Source organism: Nyctereutes procyonoides, unplaced genomic scaffold (assembly GCF_905146905.1).
Source record: "Nyctereutes procyonoides isolate TBG_1078 unplaced genomic scaffold, NYPRO_anot_genome, whole genome shotgun sequence".
NCBI classification, from domain to species: domain Eukaryota; kingdom Metazoa; phylum Chordata; class Mammalia; order Carnivora; family Canidae; genus Nyctereutes; species Nyctereutes procyonoides.
Window position 1 is genome coordinate 15,775,294 of NW_026575122.1, and position 23,264 is coordinate 15,798,557.

The window sequence follows — 23,264 nt, forward strand, 5'->3', positions numbered from 1 at the left end:
GTAGCACTGTCATCAGATAGAAGGACCCTTTAATCTGTATTTATTTATATTTATTACCATATTTATTTCTTGCAATCTTCCAAACCAAATCATTATTCTCTAATCAGAAATGATCATCTTTTAGGATACCACATTTGCTAATAGTCCCTCCAAATCTTTCATCCTCTGAATTTGAAGTTTTTTGTTTAATCCATTCATGAATATTAGATCCCTTTTATTTACTAATATTCATCCTTTCATCTGGCATTTTTATAACATATAACATTGGATTCCTTTAACATTGAGTTCAACCATTTTGTTATGTTGTTAGCTCTGATTTTGTCATGATTCTCTTTCAATATCTATAGGCCTATCCTACTTCCAGGAAGGAAATGGGGGAGGGAGGAAATAAAACATCTTTTGCCCATGACCTCTTTAATGCTAGAGGACAGGCTTTATGTAATGATAGAATGAAAGGTTTCCAGTTTCCCAATCATACCAAATGAAGATGACATTGGTAGATGGCTTTAACCAGTCTTCCAGATCCTAAGCAAGATCCTAAAACTAGTTATGCTCTTTTGCCTCCCCTTCCTGAGCCCCTTTTCAGTTTTGACATCTCTTCACCACTCTCCTATAACCACAAAATGTGTCTTTTATGATACACTATCCTTTAGTGTTTCCAAAAGCCCTATTTCTGTGTCTTATACTCCAGAATGATTCTTTATTTTTTCTTTAATCTTCTCTTCTGTTTCTCATCCGCAAGATGTTAGATCTAATGATTTTCCAAAGAACGCCTTCACAGAATGACATTTAAAAAAAACTCTTTTGAGACTTGGATTTTAAAAGAGAAGTTTGTTAACTCAAGCAAATCTCTGCTTTGTTGAATTTGTGAGATTCCTTGCCAATTGCCTTCAACTTTATTAGTAACTATAATCATGGTCCATCAGTTTGGAACTTCATTTCTGAAAGGCTGATATAAATTAGAACAGTTCACATATAAATCTCAAAAGAAGGATTTATGTCAGTCATGGTGGTAATAACAATTAGAATAACATTAATAGTAGCTACACTTGTCATGTACTCTCTTTGTGCCAGAATATCTGCTAAGCACTTTATATATATTATTAGCCTTTATGCCAACCTATTAAATAAATATCATATTTGAAAAATGGAAATATAAGAAATTGTTGAAATTAGGAAAAACAATTTGTAATTAATACAGCAATTTTAGATGGGTAAAAAGACCCCAAGACTGGATTTTTGAATACTGAATTTGTGTCTCCTAGATTTGTGTTGACTTTGAATTAGGTAACTCAAGATATTCATTCGTTTTTAAAACAAGGATTTCTAGCTCACGTGTTTACCATGATAATGTATAATAATGTCTTATAAACTGCAAAGTGTGAGCTGGGACTATTAATTAAATAACTTCAGGTAAGATTTCCTACAATTTTAAAAAAGAACAAACTTAGAATGTAACAGTCTTTTTACAGTTAACTGTTACGGTAATTAGATTAAAAAGTTTGTTATGTACCTTTGAAGGGGTCTGTGAATTCAAAGTTGTTTGTTCTTAATTGATGTAGTAGATTGTAATTTGTTTGACATTTCATATGCTTTTCATAGTAGCATTTGGATGCCCTGTGGACTTTTAAAAAGTAATTTTGCCTTGTTTATTTTCTTGAGGTAGGGTAGTTCAGTTTATTGGGACTACTGTGTACTATTAGACTTCTGACAGATAATGCATGGTACTGTGTGTACCATTAGAGGATCATGATTTTTAATTACGTTTCTAACAGACTCTACTAGTTTCATCAGGCTTGTTTAATAGATTTTTCCCCTTAAATATTATTAATCAAATAAGTTGCAAAATAGTAATAAATATTATTATGAATAATTTACTGTGCCAGGCACTGAGCTGGGCATTTCACATACAGTACTTTTGTTTCTCTACTAATGAGCAAAATTACTTCTCAAGGTAGTAAAAATATTTTTTATTATAACTTTAGAAAGTTTTATTTTGCATATCCTGTTATGGAAGGTATCATTAGTATTTGTCAAACAGAATACTTATTCCTCTACCACAGTTATCAGTTTTGCAATTTGTGAGATTAGAATATTCTAGGAATAGTGATTTTTTTCTATGTATACATTTTCAGGAGTTTTGGCATACCTTTTTTTCTTCAGTTTGTTTTTTCCTACTTTAAGTTCTTATTTCCATTATTTTCTAAGCATAGTGCTTCTGTTGGTAGTCCTGATACTCTGATGTTTAAATCATTTTGTTATTTGAACCACTTTTTATAATCTTGTGATTAAAGTTTTATTCTATAGATTTAAAAAATCTTATATAATTTTATTTGTTAGCTTTTTTCAATTTTTAAGATTACTTTTCTATATCCTGGGCTATTTATTTTTACCTTGTTCTGACCTTGAATTGTACCTCTCTAATCAATACCTATTTTTTATTGATTTTTTTTCAGGAAGTTATGACCATTTTAAATGACCAGTATTTTCACTCTTCTTCCTTAAATCAGTTTGCTGATTAAAAAAAAAAATCTGTCAAGCTTTTATAGTTAAATTGTACAAAGTGCTAGGCATCTTCCTGAATTGCCCTCCAGTTGTTACACTTAATATACTGTATAAGTAAGAGAAGCCATCAGCATTTACTTTTAGTTCTTTTGCAGAGATGAATAAACATCTTGAAATGCTGATTTAGACAATGTTTTAAAAATGCTATGATGCACTTTGGTGTATGACTGACTCTTGCTTAGTTAAATGTTTTGCAGCATTATAACATAGTTGGATTCAGCTCATCTTTTAAAGCAGTTGTCAGAAAAATATGGGCCAGCATGGTAGAATGTATTAGCTCAATACATTGTCTCCATTTTATTATGAAGCTGCTGAGGAAGCTGTGATATACAGCACTGTCATTACAGATCTATTGTTAGGACGGTTCCACAGTCTTCTTTGCACTGCCATTAATTTATAGCAGTAAACAATATGTAGCCTTCCAACTGCAGCAAAGCAGAATCTTTTAATGAGGTGGATGTTATTACCACAATAAATCAGTGCTTTCGCGTAATGTATAATTCAATGTGTGTATTCCCACTGTAACTTCTCTGAGTAAGCTGATAGTGTATCATTGTCATTGCACAGCTCCACTGCTCTTTTTTTTTTTTAAACCTTCTTTTATTTGGGGACTTCTTTTTTATATGCTCACAAATAAATGTGGTATGTCTTGATAGCTGTCCTGTAGCAAGCTTCAGAAACCAACTGTAACAATAACAGCCAGAATCAATACTGTGGGTTCTACCTATATGGATCTCTGCACGATGCCATTTTTTTCTCAGACGCTAGTGAAATCAATCCTAATTGGTTTTAGCATTATATTCAAGAAACGTGATTCTATAACTATTGATTTTGGAGGTATACTCATTTGGAGAGTAATAAAAATAGGAGCAGATAAAGTGAATACTTAATATGCTGCAGAACTATACAAAAGGAGCATTGATTCTATTTTTAATTCACATAATTTGTCTTCCAATGATTTTATTTCTTCTTTCTTTCCTTTTCTATGGCTCAGTGTTTTAGGGACAACAACTAAAATACTTTTAAAGGCATTCCAAATTGGTTCTGTAACAAAGATTTCTTGGAGTCACTGCCATTCTTAACTGGCATAAATTTAGTAAATCAGATTTAATTCTTCTATACAGAAACTAATGCTTTAAAAGATGGCATTTTTAAATTAGTATACTATGATACTGATATAAAATAGTAATTGATGAAAGATTTTTTAAAAATTGCTTGTAAGAAAAAAATGACAAGATAAAATGTTGATTTGAACCAAACTATAGAAGGAGGACAGTGCTAAAGGTAAATAGTATTTAAAAATAGTTAACAATTTAAGAAGGATAGTGAAAATGATGAACTTAAAATGTTGCTTTAAGTTACATATTAACACGAAAAGCAGTTTGAAAATAGTTTATACTTCATTTTAAACACGGTATTTCTAAATCTTTTTAAATCCATATTTTAATTTATTTCAGTTTAGCATATCTCGCATAAATAATAAGAGAATGAGAATGAGTTATGACTTAAGGTAGTTGGTTTTAACATTCTTGGAGCCCTCAGACCTCTTTGAGAATCTTAATGCTCTGTATGTCTTCCTTAAGAAAATGTACATGTACATAATCACAGAAAATTTTGCATACTTTTTAATGCAATTCCTGTATTCGCTAAATAACAATGGCCGCAGCAATAATAATGATACCAGATAACATTTAAGCTCTTAATGCCAAGTAATGTTTAGGGGTTTTACAGGCTATTATTTCATTCAAGCTTTACCCCAATTCTGAAAGATAATCTGAAGAGTAACTCTTTAGTATTCGGGGATCCCTGGGTGGCGCAGCGGTTTGGCACCTGCCTTTGGCCTAGGGCACGATCCTGGAGACCCAGGATCGAATCCCACGTCGGGCTCCCGGTGCATGGAGCCTGCTTCTCCCTCTGCCTGTGTCTCTGCCTCTCTCTCTCTCTCTCTCTCTCTCTCTCTCTCTGTGTGTGTGTGTGTGTGTGTGACTATCGTAGATAAATAAAAAAAATAAAAATAAAAAAATAAAGAGTAATAGTATTCATTAAATGTTGTCAGGCATGGTTTGTAGGACTTTACATGTAATTATTCATTTTATTTTCCAAAACAATCTTTGGACTGGCCCACATTCCTCAACACTTTGCTATACTGCTATTTGGCACTCTGATGTAATGTATCTTTTCTGGTATAAACTCATAATCGGTCTTCTATTGTTTTTGTAATACATACACACACACACACATACACACACACACACACACTTTATTTATTTCAGGCAGGAATGTTTTTGTCCCCTAAATTCTGCTTTTACTCATACTGGTAGAAATTTTTAGATTTACATTTAATACCTTTTTCATTCAGTCTCTTCCTTGTACTCCTCATTCACTTCCGGTTTTATTACTTCATCCTCTTCTCAGAAGCTATTGTAAATTAATTCTCTACCATCAAGATTCTGTTTCTGGTTGTTGCTTCTAATTACTTAAATACAATTTTATAGATGCTTTCCAAAGTATTATATAGTTAATACTCACTTCATGTAATTGTCTTTATGAAAATGCTTGTTATGGGCTGATTAAAAACCAATATGCAACAGAAACTAGACTCTCTGAGAAATGACAAGTTTCTCTTGCCACTTACATGTGTATGTTTAACTTGCATTAGAAAAAATTTTTCCATCCACCCTCTGAATGTAGCACTGTTTTAGCTCCAATAGTGTATACGTGTATATTTAAATTGATTTTTATACTTGCTAATAGGATGACATTTGAAAAAAGAAATAAAGGATGATTACATTTATGTGTTCTTGTTTTGTTTTGTTTTGTTTCCTCCATTTTGGCAGCCAATAGGAGCTTTGAATCCAAAAAGAGCAGCATTCTTTGCAGAGCGTTATGAATCATGGGAAGATGATCAGGTCCCAAAGTTCCACTATGGTACTCATTACTCAACTGCAAGTTTTGTTCTTGCATGGCTGCTAAGAATAGTAAGTTCAATTTGAATAATAAACCATGAATAAATAAATTCGGTGTTGTGGAGAATATGCAATGATTTAAAGTTGTCAGCATCTTTTTTGAATGCTATATTTTTTTCATTGATTAGATTTCTAATATCTCTTTATCCCATTTGGTATGTATTTGACAACATGTTACTATAGAATATACTTTAAAATGTTTTACCTGGAATTATGTGAATATTTTTCTTATATTTGCCTCTTCAAATTGTTCATAAGATCCTAAATTGTAACATAAGTTATTTTCAAATGTAGTATATTAAAATAAGAAGTAAATAAGATTTTCTTAAGATAGACATATATTCATGTATTTTAGAAACTTCAGTTGCTCCAAATGGAATAAGATATGTTTGTAGATTACACCAAGGCTACTGGTATTGATAGTACATTGGTTAAACAAGAAATGTTTCTGTAAAATTGAAAGGTGATTCATCTACCAGAAAGTAATTTCTTTGGGAAAGCATTAGCAGCACATCATTAATTAAAGCTTGTTAGAAGGGTACAGGCAGACATAAATCCTAGAAGTAATTTATAGTGCTTAGCTAATTTCAAGCAATTATCTACTAATACGTGTTTAAGTGTTCTTTAACTAAGAGGAGGCTTTTAAATCTTCCAAACATTTTTCTCTTCTTAATCATAAATATTGAGCCATACAATAGGAAAATTACATATTAGACTATTTCCCTGTACTATGAAGAAAATGCAACCTAATTTATGTTTGAATTTTATTAATAAATTATTCTTGAAAAAGGAGAGAATCTGAAAAATGTTGCAGATGCCAAATTTTGGAACTATTTCTTCTGAAACAAAAATAATTTAAGAACATTAATAATTTAGATATAATTCCCATTCTAAGTGAGTATATAGCTGATTAATGTCTATTAGTTATTAAAGTATCTAAATATAATTTATAAAAAACCATATTTTTATGCATAAGGAAATATATGAACTTTTAATTGCTTATTTTTTAGGAACCTTTCACAACTTATTTCCTAAATTTGCAAGGAGGGAAATTTGATCATGCAGATCGAACTTTTTCATCAATTTCCAGAGCTTGGCGAAACTGTCAGCGTGATACATCTGATATTAAGGTACAGAAATGTTTGATTTTACAATTATTATTGCCATTGTGTTCCTTGTTGAATGAATGTTGACAATTTCTCTCGTCCAGTTTAGCACTATTTACTGAAGAGAAACTTCAAAGGCTTTAATTAAATGGCCAAGAACCACCGAATAGCATCTGTCTCTCTGGGTCTCTCTGTCATATGTCTCCCTCTCTCTTTCTCTTTAGTTGTAAAATGGTTGTTTTTTTTTTCTCCTTGGAATCTTTTTAAAGAAAAAGTATAGTAGTATGGATGTAAGGTAGCATGTTCAAAGGCATTCCAAACTCAATGAATAAAATTAATACAGTCAGAAAAATACTATGGAAGAATCTCTGCCTTTTAATTTAATTTTATTTCACTTCATTTTATTTTAAAGACCCTATGTCTTTTTTCTTAAGGTAATCATCTTTTACCTGATAACTACTTCTTAATTCATACTTGACTCTGCTTAGTATAAGATTACATTATTATTGAGGGAAAAGAAGAGTTCTCCTATCTATATGGATGTTCACTACTGTAAAAAAAAAATCAAAAACTTTGCACAGTAGCTAACATAATCCTTATTAGATCCTTGCTTCTACCCTCAGAAATTACAGTGTTTTATTTTCATGGCATACTGTCTTTTTCTGCTAGATACTATGTTAGATGGTCTTGAATATAATGAGATATGCCTATGGATGTGAAATTCCTTATAGTCTCATAAAGAAATATGACTTATATATAAATATTTATACTATATGGAAGAAAATCATTGGCATCATATAAGAAATATTGGGGTTTAAAAGGGAAAAGTTACATTACTAATATTTATGTTACTATAGAGTACCTTTAAAAAATTTAATATGATAATTATATCTTTTAGGTGTAATACTTTGCAGACTATAAAATGCATTCACATGCTTTATCTTACAGTAGACTTTGCTTATATCAAAGATACCTTATTGAAGAAGTTACATCTTATGCAGAAATAATCTTTTATGTTGAGACATCTGTAGGATTTTTTGATATTGCAAATAATGTACTCTGAAATACTCTTGAAATTATATATCATATTCTTTTAAGAGTCATCAGTAGAGGGCTCCTGGCTGGCTCAGTCAGTAGAATATACGACTCTTGATCTGAGGGTTGTGAGTTTGAGCCCCATGTTGGACCTAGAGCTACTTTAAAAATATATATATATCATCAGTAGATGATTTTGAAATCGGTAATTAGATAACAGTAATCAAATAGCTAATAGATTTAATAATTATTTTTGAATTCTATTTTTAATGTCAAAGCTTATTGAATTACTTAACTCTATTGAGAAATAATAAGGGATATAGATGCATGAAAACAGTGATAAGCCTAACTTTTTTGTTCTCAAAGACATGATTTTTTTAAATTTTTATTTATTTATGATAGTCAGAGAGAGAGAGAGAGAGAGGCAGAGACACAGGCAGAGGGAGAAGCAGGCTCCATGCACCGGGAACCCGATGTGGGATTCGATCCTGGGTCTCCAGGATCGCGCCCTGGGCCAAAGGCAGGCGCCAAACCGCTGCGCCACCCAGGGATCCCAAAGACATGATTTTTAAAAAATGTGTTAATTCTTTGATTTGTTAAGCATCTCATGACCAAGTTGACTTGGAATTTAACAAAAATAAAATCATGAATTTGAAAATTATTTTTTCCTGCTCTACAATAAAGATAGTGTACATTTTCATCTTTCTGCCTCAAAGTACTAGACATTCCTCCTTGATGCTTTGTTAGACAAGAGGTACATATGATAGATCCTTGTAGTTTTTTTGTCTCTTTTTCCTAAATCTCAGCCTTTTTTTGTCAAGATTCTTCAATTAGCACAAGTCTAGTTCCATTTTCCCAAACACTTGCTTTAAAATATCCTACCTGTAAAAAAAATGAAAAACCCACACAAAACAGCTGTAACATTAAAAACTAAAAAAAAAAGAACTTCTTTACCTTTCTTTTCTCTAATTTTTCTTTTCCTTCACAAATAATAAAGATTTAAATTCATCTCACTTTCTTTTGAATGCCCCAGCAGTTTTTAATAAAACAGCTCCAACTACTAGACAAATACTAGATTTTCAGTTCTTGCTATTGTGCCACTTAATTTCTGGCTTTCTAGCAGTGTTATATAAAACATCTATATGAAGAAGTAGAGTACAAAATTAAGGAAAAGTTTTAATAATTATTTTTAATTCCAAGTATCTGGATAAAAACATAGTTTCATTCATAAACACTATTTAATTATGTTCAGAGGCACAGAAATTTTCTTCAGGACTGTTTGCTAAAACCTACTTGCTCTAATAACCAATAAGTATATTCTTTTTTTTTTTTAACCCACAAAAATCCTATCTGTAGATAGGATATTGATAAATTACATTTTCTATATTGATAACTAATTTGGTGCCTACAACTTTTCAAGTACTTTGAAAAATATGTAATACATGGTTACAGAAGCTATTTAAAGAGCCTCCTTATATGTGACTAGTTGGTTTGTGTAAAACTGAGGAGGTATTTAATCTTGCCTCTTTATTCTGCCTTTTTAAAAGTGTTACATTTTAAGACTTTAGAAAACACATTTATGTTATTATAACGTATAAGAATAAATGTATAAGAAAGCACATTTTAAGTCATTTTAATAGTATAAATATTTTATTGAGATATAACATTGTATTTCAGATGGCATCATTAATTCTGATCTTTATTTGTATTGTCTTGTTAAAGTTTCTGGAAATAATAAGAAAAATGTTAAACAGTACTCAGAGGATATTGAAATATGAGTGTGAGTGGTTGAGAATCACTTTATTGAGTACATTCTAAAGTATTCCTTGCTTGATGAATATGGTATACATTTTCTAAAACGTTTTCATGACATTTTACAAAAATTAAGTATTGTGCAGTGCCTGCCTGGCTCAACTGGTAAAGCATGCAACTCTTGATCTCAGGGTTGTAAGATTGAGCTCCATGTTGGGTGTAGAGATTACTTAAAGATAAAATCCTTTATAAAAACAAAAAATAAAAATTAAGTGTTGTGAGGTAATTAAGATATTTATTTAAATATTTTTTTCAGGGAAAAATAACATGATAGCATTTCTAGTACTTAACTCTTTTGCACTGAAGGGGAACTATTATTTTAATGTCTTAGAAACCTTATTTGTGTATTCTGCTAATATTCAGAGAATAACTTACTAAAAGATAAAGGTTATTCCTGTGAAATAAAAGTAAAAATATGAATTATTTTATTTCAGGGAAGAAAAAAACTTTATTAAATTTTGATAAAATAGTCTTTGAATTTTAGCATGGCTTACCATTTTAAATTTCTAGGGGTCATTTGTATTTTTGTTTATCTTTGATGGTTTCATTTCAGATAGGACCCTCAATGATGCTTTTCATTCTGCCTGGATAAACTGTTAGAAGTATTGGTCAGTTCTTTAGGTAGGCTTACTACTGTTGAAGGTGACTGGGAGGAGCAGTCAGTTGAACATCCGACTCTCAATTTCAGGTCTGCTCCTAATCTCATGGTCATAAGATAGAGCCCCACTTCAGGTTCCATGCTCAGCCTGGAGTTTGCCTCTCCCTCTGCCCACCACCGTCCCCCCCTCCATTCCCTTTCTGTCTCTCTCTTTAAAATACATATATATATATATATATATATATATATATATATATATATTTAAAGATTTTATTTATTTATTCATGAGAATACACAGAGAGGAGAGAGAGAGGCAGAGACACAGGCAGAGGGAGAAGCAGGCTCCATGCAGGGAGCCTGACATGGGACTCGATCCTGCAACTCCAGGATCATGCCCTGGGCTGAAGGTGGCGCTAAACCGCTGAGCCACCCGGGCTGCCCAAAATACATATATTTTTTTAAAAGTAGGCCTATTACTGTTCAATAGAAATATATTACAAGCTACAATAGCCAGCCATATGTGTAATTTTAAATTTTCTAGTAGTCATATTTTAAAAGTGAAAATAGCCATGTGAAATTAATTGTGGTATCCAGGGGTGCCAGGGTGGCTCAGTGGGTTAATTGTCTGCCTTCAGGTCAGATCATGATCCCAGGGTTCTGGGATCAAGTCCCACATGGGACTCTCTACTAAGCAGGGAGTCTGCTTCTTCCTCTCCCTCTACCCCTCCCACTTCTTTGTGCTCTCTGTCTCTCTTCTCTCTTAAAGATCCTTAAAAAAAAAATTAGTATCCAAAATATTATTTCCACATATAACCAATATAAAATTATTAATTAGATATATTACATTCTTTTTTCATGCTGTTTTTGAAATCTGGTATTTTATATTTATAATAACACATCTTTAGACTAGACATACTTCAAGTGTTCAATAGCCACTCGTAGCTAATGGCTACTGTATCAATCCATGTATGCTTAGGACAACATTGTATTTCATCTAAATATTGACAGGTAGTACCAATAATAGGTATTCTTAAGGATTGAAATAAAATGTGCTAAAATTTGATTCAAGAATAATCATTGTGATAAGTATTTTAAAATTTCCAGCAGATTTTGGATTTGAAATCTTAAAAACTCACTTACAGGGTGCCTGAGTGGCTCAGTCAGTTAAGCATCCAGCTCTTTATTTGGGCTCGGGTCATGATCTCAGAACTCTGGATCAAGCCCCAAGTCAGGCTCTGCCTTAGGCATAGAGCCTGCTTAAGATTCTTTCTCCCTTTCCTTCTCTTCCCTTCTCCAAACTCTCACACATGCTCTCTCCATCTCTCTCTCTCTCTCTAAAAGACAAACCAAAAAACTCAAGTTTAGAAACCAAAGCGCAAAATAGATGACTGAACTATTATGGCTGAATTTTGTGAAGCAAATTGTAGATTCATAAAGCTTGAATGACTTTCATTAGGTAATCACATCTAAATATTACATGAATATCTAGGCTTTTCTATGCAGTTCTCCCTGGCTGTGAGGCAATATACTCACTTCAGGGAATTTAGTGTCAATACATTTAATCTAAACTAAATACAATCGGACTTGCTCAATTTAAACAATAAAACAGGGCAGCCCCAGCGACCCAGCTGTTTAGCACTGCCTTCAGCCCGGGGTGTGATTGAGTCCCACGTTGGACTCCCTGCACAGAGCCTGTTTCTCCCTCTGCCTGTGTGTGTATCTCTCTCTGTCATAAATAAATAAAATCTTAAAAAAACAATAAAATAGTCCCAGCAATTCAGTATAATTAAGGCTATGTGGGCTCATAGATATAGCATCAGAAATGAAGAGAAGGGAGAAGAGGAAGGAAATCCAAGGCCTAAACATGAGGAACCGTAGAAGCCTGTGTAAGGAGGTTGAAATTTATCTTGGGACAGTAAGGAGACATTGGAAGGGTTGAGGTATAGAAGAGACATGAACAGATTTTATGGTATGTATTTGGAGGGTAAGGACTATGGAGATTTGGTGATTGGTCTTGTAAGCTGAGAGAGAGACAGAAATTAAATTCAACTTGGACATATGTGTAGAGAACACAGAAGAGCAGGTTCAATTAAGAAATAAGTATCTAGCTGCCTGCCTTCAGGCAGAAAAGCTCCTATGGCAACTAAACTAAAATCCTCAAAAACACACTTAAGTCAGCACTTATTATTTATTACATGCAATATATACTAGACAGCACTTGGAGTAAAAGGGTAGGTAAACATAGTTCTTTATTTCACATACCTTCAGATGAGAAAGACAAGTGTACATAAAACTATTTTTAATACAAGTTAGTGATAAGTGCTATAATAAGACCTAAACATAATGAAATTAATTCTGACTGGGGGGGTGAGGTTGTGAGTGAGACTGGACTTGCATCTTAAAGGATGCTGGGAAGTCTTAACAAGGTTCCCAGATTTCTGTCTCTAGCTCTCCTGTACATTTTCCCAGTATCTTGCTCCCTCCCCAGGATCTCCCTTTGAATATGTGAAACGTATCTCAAAATTAACCTTGTTCAAAACCAAATTCTTGATCTTTATTCCTTCAAACCTGCTCTTCTCACAGTCTTTGCCATCTTAGTAACTGGTTTCCCAGTTAAGAGTAAAAGCCTAATCCTTAAATGCAAGACTCTGTGCCATCTACCCTTGCCCTCCAAAATCCTATTAGCTCTTGACCTCTTTTTGTACTATTTGCCCCTTGCCCACTTTGTTCTAACTAAGCAGGGCCTCCATGGTATTCTTCAAATATTCCAGTATCTTCCCAATTCAGGGCCATTGTTTTTACTTTCCCTTTTTCCTGAAAAATTCCTTCAGATAATATCCTTATGGATTCATTCCTTTACCCAAGTCTTTACTCAGATGTCACTTTACTAGGACTTCTCTGTCCTCTCCATTACTCAGTCCCAATTTCATTTTTCTTCATGTTACTCACCATCTGACATAAGTATATTTATTTGCTTAGTTATGTCTTATCCTGCTGAAACATTAGCTCCATGACAGCATGAATTGAACTTGTTTTGTTCTTTGGTCTTTTTCCCTGGAGCTTAAAACAGTACCTGGAACATAGTGAACACTAAATTAAATATTTATTAAATTAATGCTTGGTGAATTCTAAGCAAGAAAAATGATGTGAATGAAGTGAGAGAAAATGCTTGGCATATTGGAGAATGCTTTATTGGTGCTAACTGGTCTTTGGTATGTAGGAAACATAAAGAAGTAGAAATACTGAAAGGCAGTTGTGGTCCGATATGAAGATTCTTGGTAACATTCTGAAGATATTTGGCTTAGTTTTATAGGTCAGTTCAGCAAAAATTTTTTGCAAATAGCCAGATAATGAGTATTTTTTCAATTTGTGGTTTCTGTCACAGGTACTCAATTCTACCACTGTAGCACACAAGCAGCCATAGACAATATGTGAACAAATTAGTGTGATTGTATTACAATAAAATTTTATTTACAAAAACAGATGACAGGTCATTTTTGGCCCATGAGCTATAGTTTACCATCTCTTGCTGTAGGCCGTGAGGAACCATTGAAAATTTTTAAGCTAAAGTACCATGTAATTGGCTCCACTATACAAGAAAGAGCTTTTGCAACAGTATGGAAAATAGATCCTATTTTGGGAATAAAGATGAAAGCTGTAGTTCAGGAGAAATGTTAAGAGGCTATTACAGTTAAAGGGAAAGATAATAAGAGCCTCAACTAGTTAAGTGGTTAAGGGGATGAATTCAAGGGATGGGTTAATTCTCCAGGATTTGGCATTTGGTTGACTATGGGATAGAGATAAAGGTGTTCCTTTATTTTATTTGTTTATTAATTCATGTGAAGGATAGTTGACATACAATATACAATTATAAACAAAAATACAATTATATTAATTTCAAATGTGCAACATAATGCTTCAACATTTATATAATTATAGAGTGATCACCATGATAGATGCAGCTACATCTGTTATCATACAAAGTTATATTATTAACTATATTCCCTATGCCATTCAGTACATCTCTATGACTCATTTGTTTTATAACTGGAAGTTTATTTATTTTTTTAAGATTTTGTTTTCAAGTAATCTCTGTACCCAACATGAGGCTTGAACCCACAATCTCAAGATCAAGAGTCACATGCTCCACCACCTGAGCCAGCTAAGTGCCTATGCCTGGGAAGTTTATTCCTTTTAATCACTTTCACCTGTTTCATCCAACCCCCCCCCCCACCTCCCTCCTCTGGCAACCACCAGATTGTCTTTGTATCTGTAAGTTTAGTTCATTTTTTTGTTTGTTCATTCATTTTGTTTTTAGACTTCACATTTAAGTGAAATTATATGGTATTTGTCTTTCTCCATCTGACTTACTTCACTTAGGATACCATCTAAATCCATCCATGTTGTCACAAATGGGAAGATTTTTTTTTTTATGGCTAAGTAACATTCCTCCTATCCACCTACCTATCTATATACATACATGTACACACACACACACACACACACACACATTTTCTTCATTCATTCTTCTATGGGTGGGCCCTTAGGCTGCTTCCAAATCTTGGTTGTTGTAAATAGTGCTGAAGTAAACATGGGGCACATAGATCTATTTTAATTTGTTTTTTTTGTTTGGATAAACATCCGGAAGTGGAATTGTTGGATTGTGGTGGTGTACTGTTTTTCACCTTTTGGAAACCCTCCATACTGTTTATCTTAGTGACCGTACCTATCTTGCATTGCCATCTTTTTTCTCTACATCCTTGCCAAACACTTATTATTTCTTATTTTTTGATACTAGCCAAGCTGACAAGTGTGAGATGATACCTAGTGGTTTTGATTTGTTTTTCCCTGATGATGAGTAATGTTGAACATCTTCTTGTTGTCTCTTTGCCATCTGTATGCCTAAAGATGATTCTTTAGGTTTGGTGCCTGGATAAATGATGCTGTGAATTACAGTGAAGCAGGCTTATAGAGCAAATGTGTGAATTCAATCTTTGACACATTGATATACTTCATAATAATGAGGATAGTGTCACCTACAAGTTGAAAATTCAAACCTAAACTTTAGAAAGGTTTCATAGGCTTGTAGGGTAAGAAGGAACAATAGATGATAGTTATGATTAACTGAACTGCTCAAAAGAGTAGTCTAATCTTTTGTTCTCCACTTCCTCATTATCTCCTGAGCCCACTCAAATCAAGCTTTCTTTTGAACCATTTTATTGAAATCAGTTTTGTCAGGGACATTGATGAACAATTTCTGTATTATAAAATGCAAATACTCAGTTTTTATCTTACTTGATCTGTCACCATTATTTTTTTTAAGATTTTATTTATTTATTCATGAGAGACACAGAGAGAGAGAGAGAGAGAGAGAGAGGCAGAGACACAGGGAGAGGGAAAAGCAGGCTCCATGCAGGGAGTCTGACATGGGACTTGATCCCAGGTCTCCAGGATCACGCCCTGGGCTGAAGGCCGCGCTAAACTGCTGAGCCACCGGGGCTGCTCGATCTGTCACCATTATTGACAAAGCTAATCGATTCCTCTTTTTGGTACCATTTTCTTTGTTTCTGGAATTAGAAGCCACCCTCTCCTGGCTATCATCTTACCATTTTTCCCCCAGTCTCTTACACTGTATTATCTTATTTTCATACCCTAAATTGTGGGAGTACCTTATGGCTCAAATTTCTATATCAGTACATTTTCCTTAGGTGATTGCACCTTATTTCATGGCTCTCCCCTGAATTTTAGATTTATATATCTAGCTCCTTTTGTACTATATATATGTATATAGACATTTTGTTATATTTTTGAAATTTATTTTAGAAGAGAGAGAGTGCACCAACCAGCGAGTTGAATCAGGGAGGGGCATAGGAGGAGAGTCTTGAACTGACTCCCCACTGAGCACAAAGCCCTACTTGGGGCTTGATCTCATAACCATAAGATTATGATCTGAGTTGAAACCAAAAGTCAGATGTTTAACTGACTGAGCCACCCAGGCTTCCCTATTCCTAGGCATTTTAAACTGAACAAGTCTAATATCAGACTCAAAGAAAAGTCCTGCTCTTCCCTTTGTGTTTGCCATGTTCGTAAAAGACAGCACCATTTACCAGTTTGCTCAGGCCTTTAAATAGCTTGGAATCTTTGATTCCTCCCTTTCATTCACATCCCACTGCCTATCCTCTCAACCATCAAAATATATTCGGAATCTGACCAGTTAATCAACACATCCATCACTAGGGCCCTAGCCCAGGTGGCCATAGTTTCTCACTTCACCTGTTCCCCATGTGGTGTTTCTCCCTAAAGCAGTAAGAATAATCTTTTTATATTATAAATCAGATCATCTTCCTGTGCTCCAATCTCTCCAGTTACTGCTCATCTAACTTAGAACAAAGCTCAGGTTCTTGCTGTAGCCACTGAGGTCCTGTCTGTTTATCTGGCTGCCTCTCTGTTCTGTTTTACTTTGCTATAGCCTCACTTACCTTTGTTGTCCCTCTTCAGAGATACCAAGTCCTCCTGTTTTGGAAGCTTTGCATATGATGTTCTCTCTGCCTCATCCACTTTCCCCCAGATATTTGCTTTGCTCATTTCGTTGTTTCATTCAGGTCTCTGAAAAAATGTTACCTCCTCAGAGCGGACATCTCTGGACACCCTTTCTAAAATAATACCATGTCAACCCTCATTGTGTATCCCTTTATCTTGTTTTATTTATTCATGTTTTTTACATACTTCTTGCCACTATTTGATATGATACATACAGACTAGTTTGTTTCTGTCTCCATCACTAGGGCTTTATGAAGATAGGGATTTTTTGTATTGTTCATCTTGTGACATCAGCATTTCAAACAGAGCCTTGCATTTAGTTAGAAACAGTAAATATTGGTTGAATGAATAAAAGAATAAATAGATTTTAAAAATTCAAATAAAGAAGAATCAGTGAGAGAGGCTGAAAGAAATAGAGAGGTTGTTTTTAGAAAAAGAGGAGAATGTATGGCCATCCCAACCAGAAGAGAATAGCAAAACCTACGTAGATATGTGCTCCTCATGGAATGGGGTTACTAATGCTTCCTATTTTAGGAAGGGCTTTTCTGTCCCCAAGAGAACTGATAGCTGAACGTCAGCCTCTGACCAAGAAGTAATAATGGTTCCATTTTCTGCATTTTTACAATTAAGACAGGTTGAGCTGTTAACTGTTGTAACCTTACAAAAGAAGTCTATATGGACATTCTGTCACTGGTCACATCTTGGATATTAAATTTTAAAACCTATGTTCTAATTTATTGTATATTATTAGTAATGAAGGTAAAATTCCTGTTGAATTAATTAATCCTTAAAAGTTTTAAGTATACATGTTTGTTAAATAATGGAGGTGATCAAAATGAAAATAATAGAATAGTTACATTTGAGTCTTGTGAGATTTGTAAGAAAAAGAGTCCTTTGACTTGCCCTCTGCCTCAGAAATCCCAAGAGTCTGTAATCAGAAGATACGTTAGGTTCCTTTCTTCCTCTATCAGTGTGCCTTCTACCATAATACAGTTCATTTTTGCTGATGGCATTGGTGCTAGAGCAATTTATAAGAGAGTGTTTAGCCATAGTAATAGAGCATAATTGCTAGAAATGTATTTCTTGATGCATTTTTTAAAAGCTTAAACTTGGATTGTTCAATAGTTTTATTTTCTTTGTTAAAATAATCTCATCTTCTGTTTTTAGACATTTTTAAATCAGATTTTTTTAATGCTAAAAGAAAGTAAAATTAAAATCTCACCTTTTTCATACATCTTTTATACATTCCTGGTGTATGTCCTCCTTCCCTCCCTCCCTCTCTTCTTTTTCTCTTTTTATTTTTGCATCAGTCTCTCTTTCACACTCACATCCACATGAGAATGAGTTCAAGCTGTCTCATCTCTGTCTTAACAATGTAAAACATTCATATTCTAAGGGAACTATGTATCTTTTCATTCTTGTTTTTATATACAACTCATGCACAACATTCAGATTTATTCCTTTAACCACATCTCTTTAATCCTTTTCTTCTTCATGTATTGTAGGTTAAATGTACCTATGTACTATTTTTTTTAGCATTTAACTAACTTTGTACTCTTTTGTCTACAGTGAACCATTATTTTATTCTTTGATAAAAATTACTTGAAACATTGAATATTTTTCTTATGCTACTTATATACCAGGCAGAAAAAAAATCTTTTAAGATACTTAGAAAATATTCCTGTCTTCCTGAATTATAAAAATATACACACATCAGCTGTGATTTGTTTTTTGACTGGTGATTTTATATTTTTGCTCAATTAAATATGTAGACTGTTCATTAATATGTTCATAGATACTGGTATTAACCATTCTCCTCCATACTCATAGCAATATGTATGTTTATATGTATGTATTTTACAACCTATTCCAGAAAGGATATAAGCTGGGTATTTTATTTATGCCAGTTACACCTTGCCTGTTGTTTGTATTATAAATGTCCATTATCTCTTCCTAATTTATATTTCCTTGAAGATAGGAATTGAAACAGCAAATAGCTCAATGAAGATGTCCAGTCCAAACTTAGAAGTGCAAAATGTGTTAAAAGCAGGAAAGAACTATAAAATATCCAGGGTCTTCATCATAAAGTGAGGCATGTTAAGCTGTACTGTCATTGCTAATAAAAATAAATATATTTGTTTTAAATGTGATTTTTTTGTGGGAATTATTAAGTCTCTAATATTTTTGTGGACTTTTTATTTTTGTTGTTATTTCTTTTTTTGGACATTTTATTTTTAAAAGTAATTTTTAAAAAATGCCCTTAGAATTATGTTAATGTTTTTATGAATGGGCATGATTCAGTGAATGACTGAATTATCAGTCAATTGAGTCTCTAATTTTGGATTTTTATCAGGGATTGAATTAATAAATAATAGTAGTAGTAGTAATCATAATTTCATATTTGCCTATAGAATTTTGTATTCTGAGCCTGACAACAACCCTGTGTTTAAAAATGACAATGTAGGTAATAAGGGTCAGAAAAATTAAATTAATTTCAGGTCATGTGACCAATAAGTTACGTAGACAAGACTCAAACCCAATTATTCTCTCTACTGTATAAGATTGATATAGATTATCTGTTATTTATTGGCTTGTATTCCTTGATTTTTCTTTATTTAAATGCGTTTGAATTGACAGATATATAATATCTAAAACCACATATTTATTGGATTTGTCTAGAAGGATCATAGATTATTTTTCCTTCTCCAGTTTTAAAATTGCTATTATGTTTCTTTTATTTAAGGAAAAATGGTATTTTATTTTATTTGGCATTTACCAAATAAAGTAAATTTAAACATCAATTTGAAAACTTGCCAATATGCAATCCATTTAAAATGACTTATAGGCACAATTCAGTTCTAATCAGTTTTTTAAAAAGGTTTTTCTCATTTGTGGGCTAACAAAATAAATATTTGTATGTCAAAATGTAATGGAAGATGTTCATTTTTTTCATAATATGTTGTTCATTAACTCTTTTATGCATTAAAAAGCTTGTTTGATTTTTTCCCCTTCATAAAATATGTCATCTTCGCAATGGTGAAAAGCCAAAATTTTGCTCTCATATCTTTTTTACTGTCAGTGTCCCCAAACCAGTATACATTAAATTAGTTACCTTGCTATTATGCTTATATTTGTCAGAATATTACAATATAGTAGGAAGAGAATAAAAATTTAACTTTAGCTCTAAAGTAGCATCTTTTGTTTTTAGTATTGATTTTCCTGTTACTTTGGGTTAATAGATTAGTATTTTCTGGGGTTACCCAGGTATTATTGAAATGGTGGTTTTATTTGAATGGATAGAATTGGTGTCTATTAGGAGAATCATATAATCTCACTGCAGAGGCCATATCAGTGGGGATCATATCTTAATAAAGAAAACTGAAGCATATGTGTGATCACAACCAATTCTTGTCATGAAAGCCTTAGGATTTGTGATCAAAGCAATGGGCTTATCCTGAACTGTGGTATAACCTCTAGTTGAACCTTTCAAGTTTTTATTTTAAGGGATGATACACTACATATTGACCATGTTACATGCCCCTAATCTGCCTAATTAAATGAAAGATTAAAATTATTGTCAGCAAGTCAGAAGAAAATGTGAATTATATCTCTGTCTTCTGTCAGTGTTGTTTACTACCATTTTCCAGAGGTGTTAAAAAGAACTTCTGAGCATATGTTTTTTATCCAGACCTGAATGTTCTGTTCTGATGAATATAGAACATACTTCACTTTGTAAATGTACATTAGAAATATTACTATAGGACAGCCTGGGTGGCTCAGTGGTTTGGCGCCACCTTTGGCCCAGGGTGTGATCCTGGAGACCCGGGATCGAATCCCACATCGGGCTTCTCCTGCATGGAGCCTGCTTCTCCCTCTGCTTGTGTCTCTGCCTCTCTCTGTGTGTGTCTCTCATGAGTAAGTGAATAAAATCTTTAAATATATATATTACTATAATCTTTGACTATGTTACTAAATATCATCTGTCAAAGGATATAATTTTGAACTTAATATTTGGGTATTAAATTACTAAGTATTACGGGTCTTAGGAAGATACTTCTAGGATTAAGATGTAATTCTGCAAATATATACTTGAATATCACTATCTATAGTCAAATTTAGGGATTACATATACTTTTTTGTCAAATGTATCTCACTTGAGTTCAGTATATTTGTTTTATAATAAGAAGATATTCAACTCCCATCAACTGATTGATTTATGCAGATTTTCTTATCCTGAGGTTGTAATATGTTTTAAGTGTATATGCTCACTTCTTTACCCAACCTAATTGTGCTTATTTGATGATGTCTTTTTTTTTTTTGATGACGTCTTTTATATTAACTGTAGGTTCTTTGTAATCTTTCTCTTCACTGTTGATTTTTTAGAAACATTTATCTTATTTTAAATTCACATTCATTTTTGGGAGGACACCTCATGGTCCAACTCTTGATTTCTGCCCCAGTTATCATCTCAGGGTCTGAGAGCGAACCTCCTGAGGCTTTGGGCTCTTGTCATTCTTCTCTAATAATTTATTTCTTACTTTATTTTTTTTTAATTTTTTTTAATTTTTATTTATTTTATGATAGTCACAGAGAGAGAGAGAGAAAGAGGCAGAGACACAGGCAGAGAGAGAAGCAGGCTCCACGCACCGGGAGCCCGACGTGGGATTCAATCCAGGGTCTCCAGAATCGCGCCCTGGGCCAAAGGCAGGCGCCAAACCACTGCGCCACCCAGGGATCCCTATTTCTTACTTTAAATGCCACTTTCAATCATTCATTCAACAGGTTTTTACTGAATGTCTAGTATGTGTTACACTCTGTGCCTAGGTTTTGGAAGTTTCGTGATGAACAAGATAGGTTAAGTCCTCAATCTTATAGAGCCTTCAGTTTAGAGGGAGATACAAGCAAACAGACAATTACAGTACAGTTCGATGAGTATTGTATTAGGGAAATACAATCTATTATGCTCTTTTCCCTAAAGCTTTTTTTTCCACCCTAACTTTTAGACATCATTTTCTAGACCGCTGTTTTCTAGACATGAATTTCTAGACTACTGTTTGTTCCTACTACCAGTTACATCCTAATAAATGTATTTATTCACTCTTATTTAGCAATTTAGATACTCATGTCTCCATATCCCAGATCTTAACACAGTAGTCTACAAAGAATAAAAACTAAAACAAAATACTTCTTTTTGATGATCATGTGTTCTATTACCCTTCATAAGCCTACCTAAGGCTTCATAAAATAATCAAATAAGAACTTCTTAGTCTTTTATTTTTTTATATTTATATTTTTTATATTTAACTTGTGTATTTTTATTCAAGTATAATTAACATCCAGTTTATATTAGCCTCAATTGCACAATATAATGATTCAACAATCCTATATGTTAAAAGTTTTTTTAAAATTAGCACATTGCATTTTTGTTCATACTACATTTTTCCTACCATTTTGTCTTCTTAGATAATTATCACTGAATGCATTGGTGTCTTTTTATTATTGGAGTATATATAAATTCAAAATTACCAACTCAAGTATATAATAAATGTACCAATTTGAATTCAAATCTTCATATCAAGCTAGTGGGAAATTCATTCACAGTAGAGCAAGGACCTCATCCTCCAGGCTGCAATACCTAGAAAATTGGTCCTCACATGTTCAGTCCATTTTGCTTATTGATCATATCCTCATTGTCAAAGACGTGGCCTTTTGGAACCAGGCAGCTCTGCTTGGGTTAAGAAATATTTGCTGATTACAAAGACCCTCTGCCAAAGCACTTGTTTTCCTAAGTACACATACATCATGAGACTACCATGTTGGGCAGATGGGGAGATTATATGTACTAGCACTTGACTGAAGGAAGTAAATAGGAGCTGAAATCCAGCGTGTAGTACACTTACCAAACTGATTCCTTTTAGCTACATTAGCCCAGAAGGGTTGCCTTTTTCTAAGCCATACATAGATACTATATGGGCAAGCCATGACTCTGATCACAGCTTACTGTCCCCTGGGAGACAATCTTAACCTCTTTATACCTTCCCCTTTCTCTCAGGCCAGAAGAAAGCCTTTTATATACAAATTTTGAGAAGTTTATTTCTCTAATTTTGGGAACGATCTCTCCTTTAGTTTCTATCTTTAAAAAAAACTAATTTTTGATACTACTTCTTCCTGGACACCTTATATAATCTACTCTGATTAGATTTCACAAGACAGAAAACAGAAAAGATATTCAGGGGGCTTCCACTCTAGACACTGCAAATGTTCTGGAACTATGTTTACTCTTGAAATTGGAGGGATAAAGGGTGAAAAGTAAAAAGCAGAGAGTAAATTCATATCAATAAATAACAACTGAAATATTAAGCTTTACTTTTAATTAATAAATTTTTAACTTTGAATATTTTTTTCAAAGATTTATTTATTTATTTATGATAGACATAGAGAGAGAGAGAGGCAGAGACAAAGGAGGAGGGAGAAGCAGGCTCCATGCCGGGAGCCTGACGTGGGACTCGATCCCGGGACTCCAGGACCGTGCCCTGGGCCAAGGCAGGCGCCAAACTGCTGAGCCACCGAGGGATCCCCCAACTTTGAATATTTTTGTAATGTTCATTGTACAAGATTTATGGGATATCTTACGTTAGAAGG

At 33.4% G+C, this 23,264-nt stretch overlaps 1 protein-coding gene across 7 annotated transcripts in view; it reads left to right on the forward strand.

Moving 5' to 3' along the window:
* Positions 1-23,264, forward strand: part of LRBA (LPS responsive beige-like anchor protein) — a 732,259-nt gene that overhangs the window by 571,722 nt on the left and 137,273 nt on the right. For all 7 annotated transcript variants that reach the window (XM_055336397.1, XM_055336401.1, XM_055336402.1 and 4 more), the window contains exons 45-46: positions 5,403-5,543; positions 6,542-6,661. In XM_055336397.1, the coding sequence (XP_055192372.1) occupies positions 5,403-5,543; positions 6,542-6,661 (261 nt within the window). The remainder of the gene's footprint in view (positions 1-5,402; positions 5,544-6,541; positions 6,662-23,264) is intronic.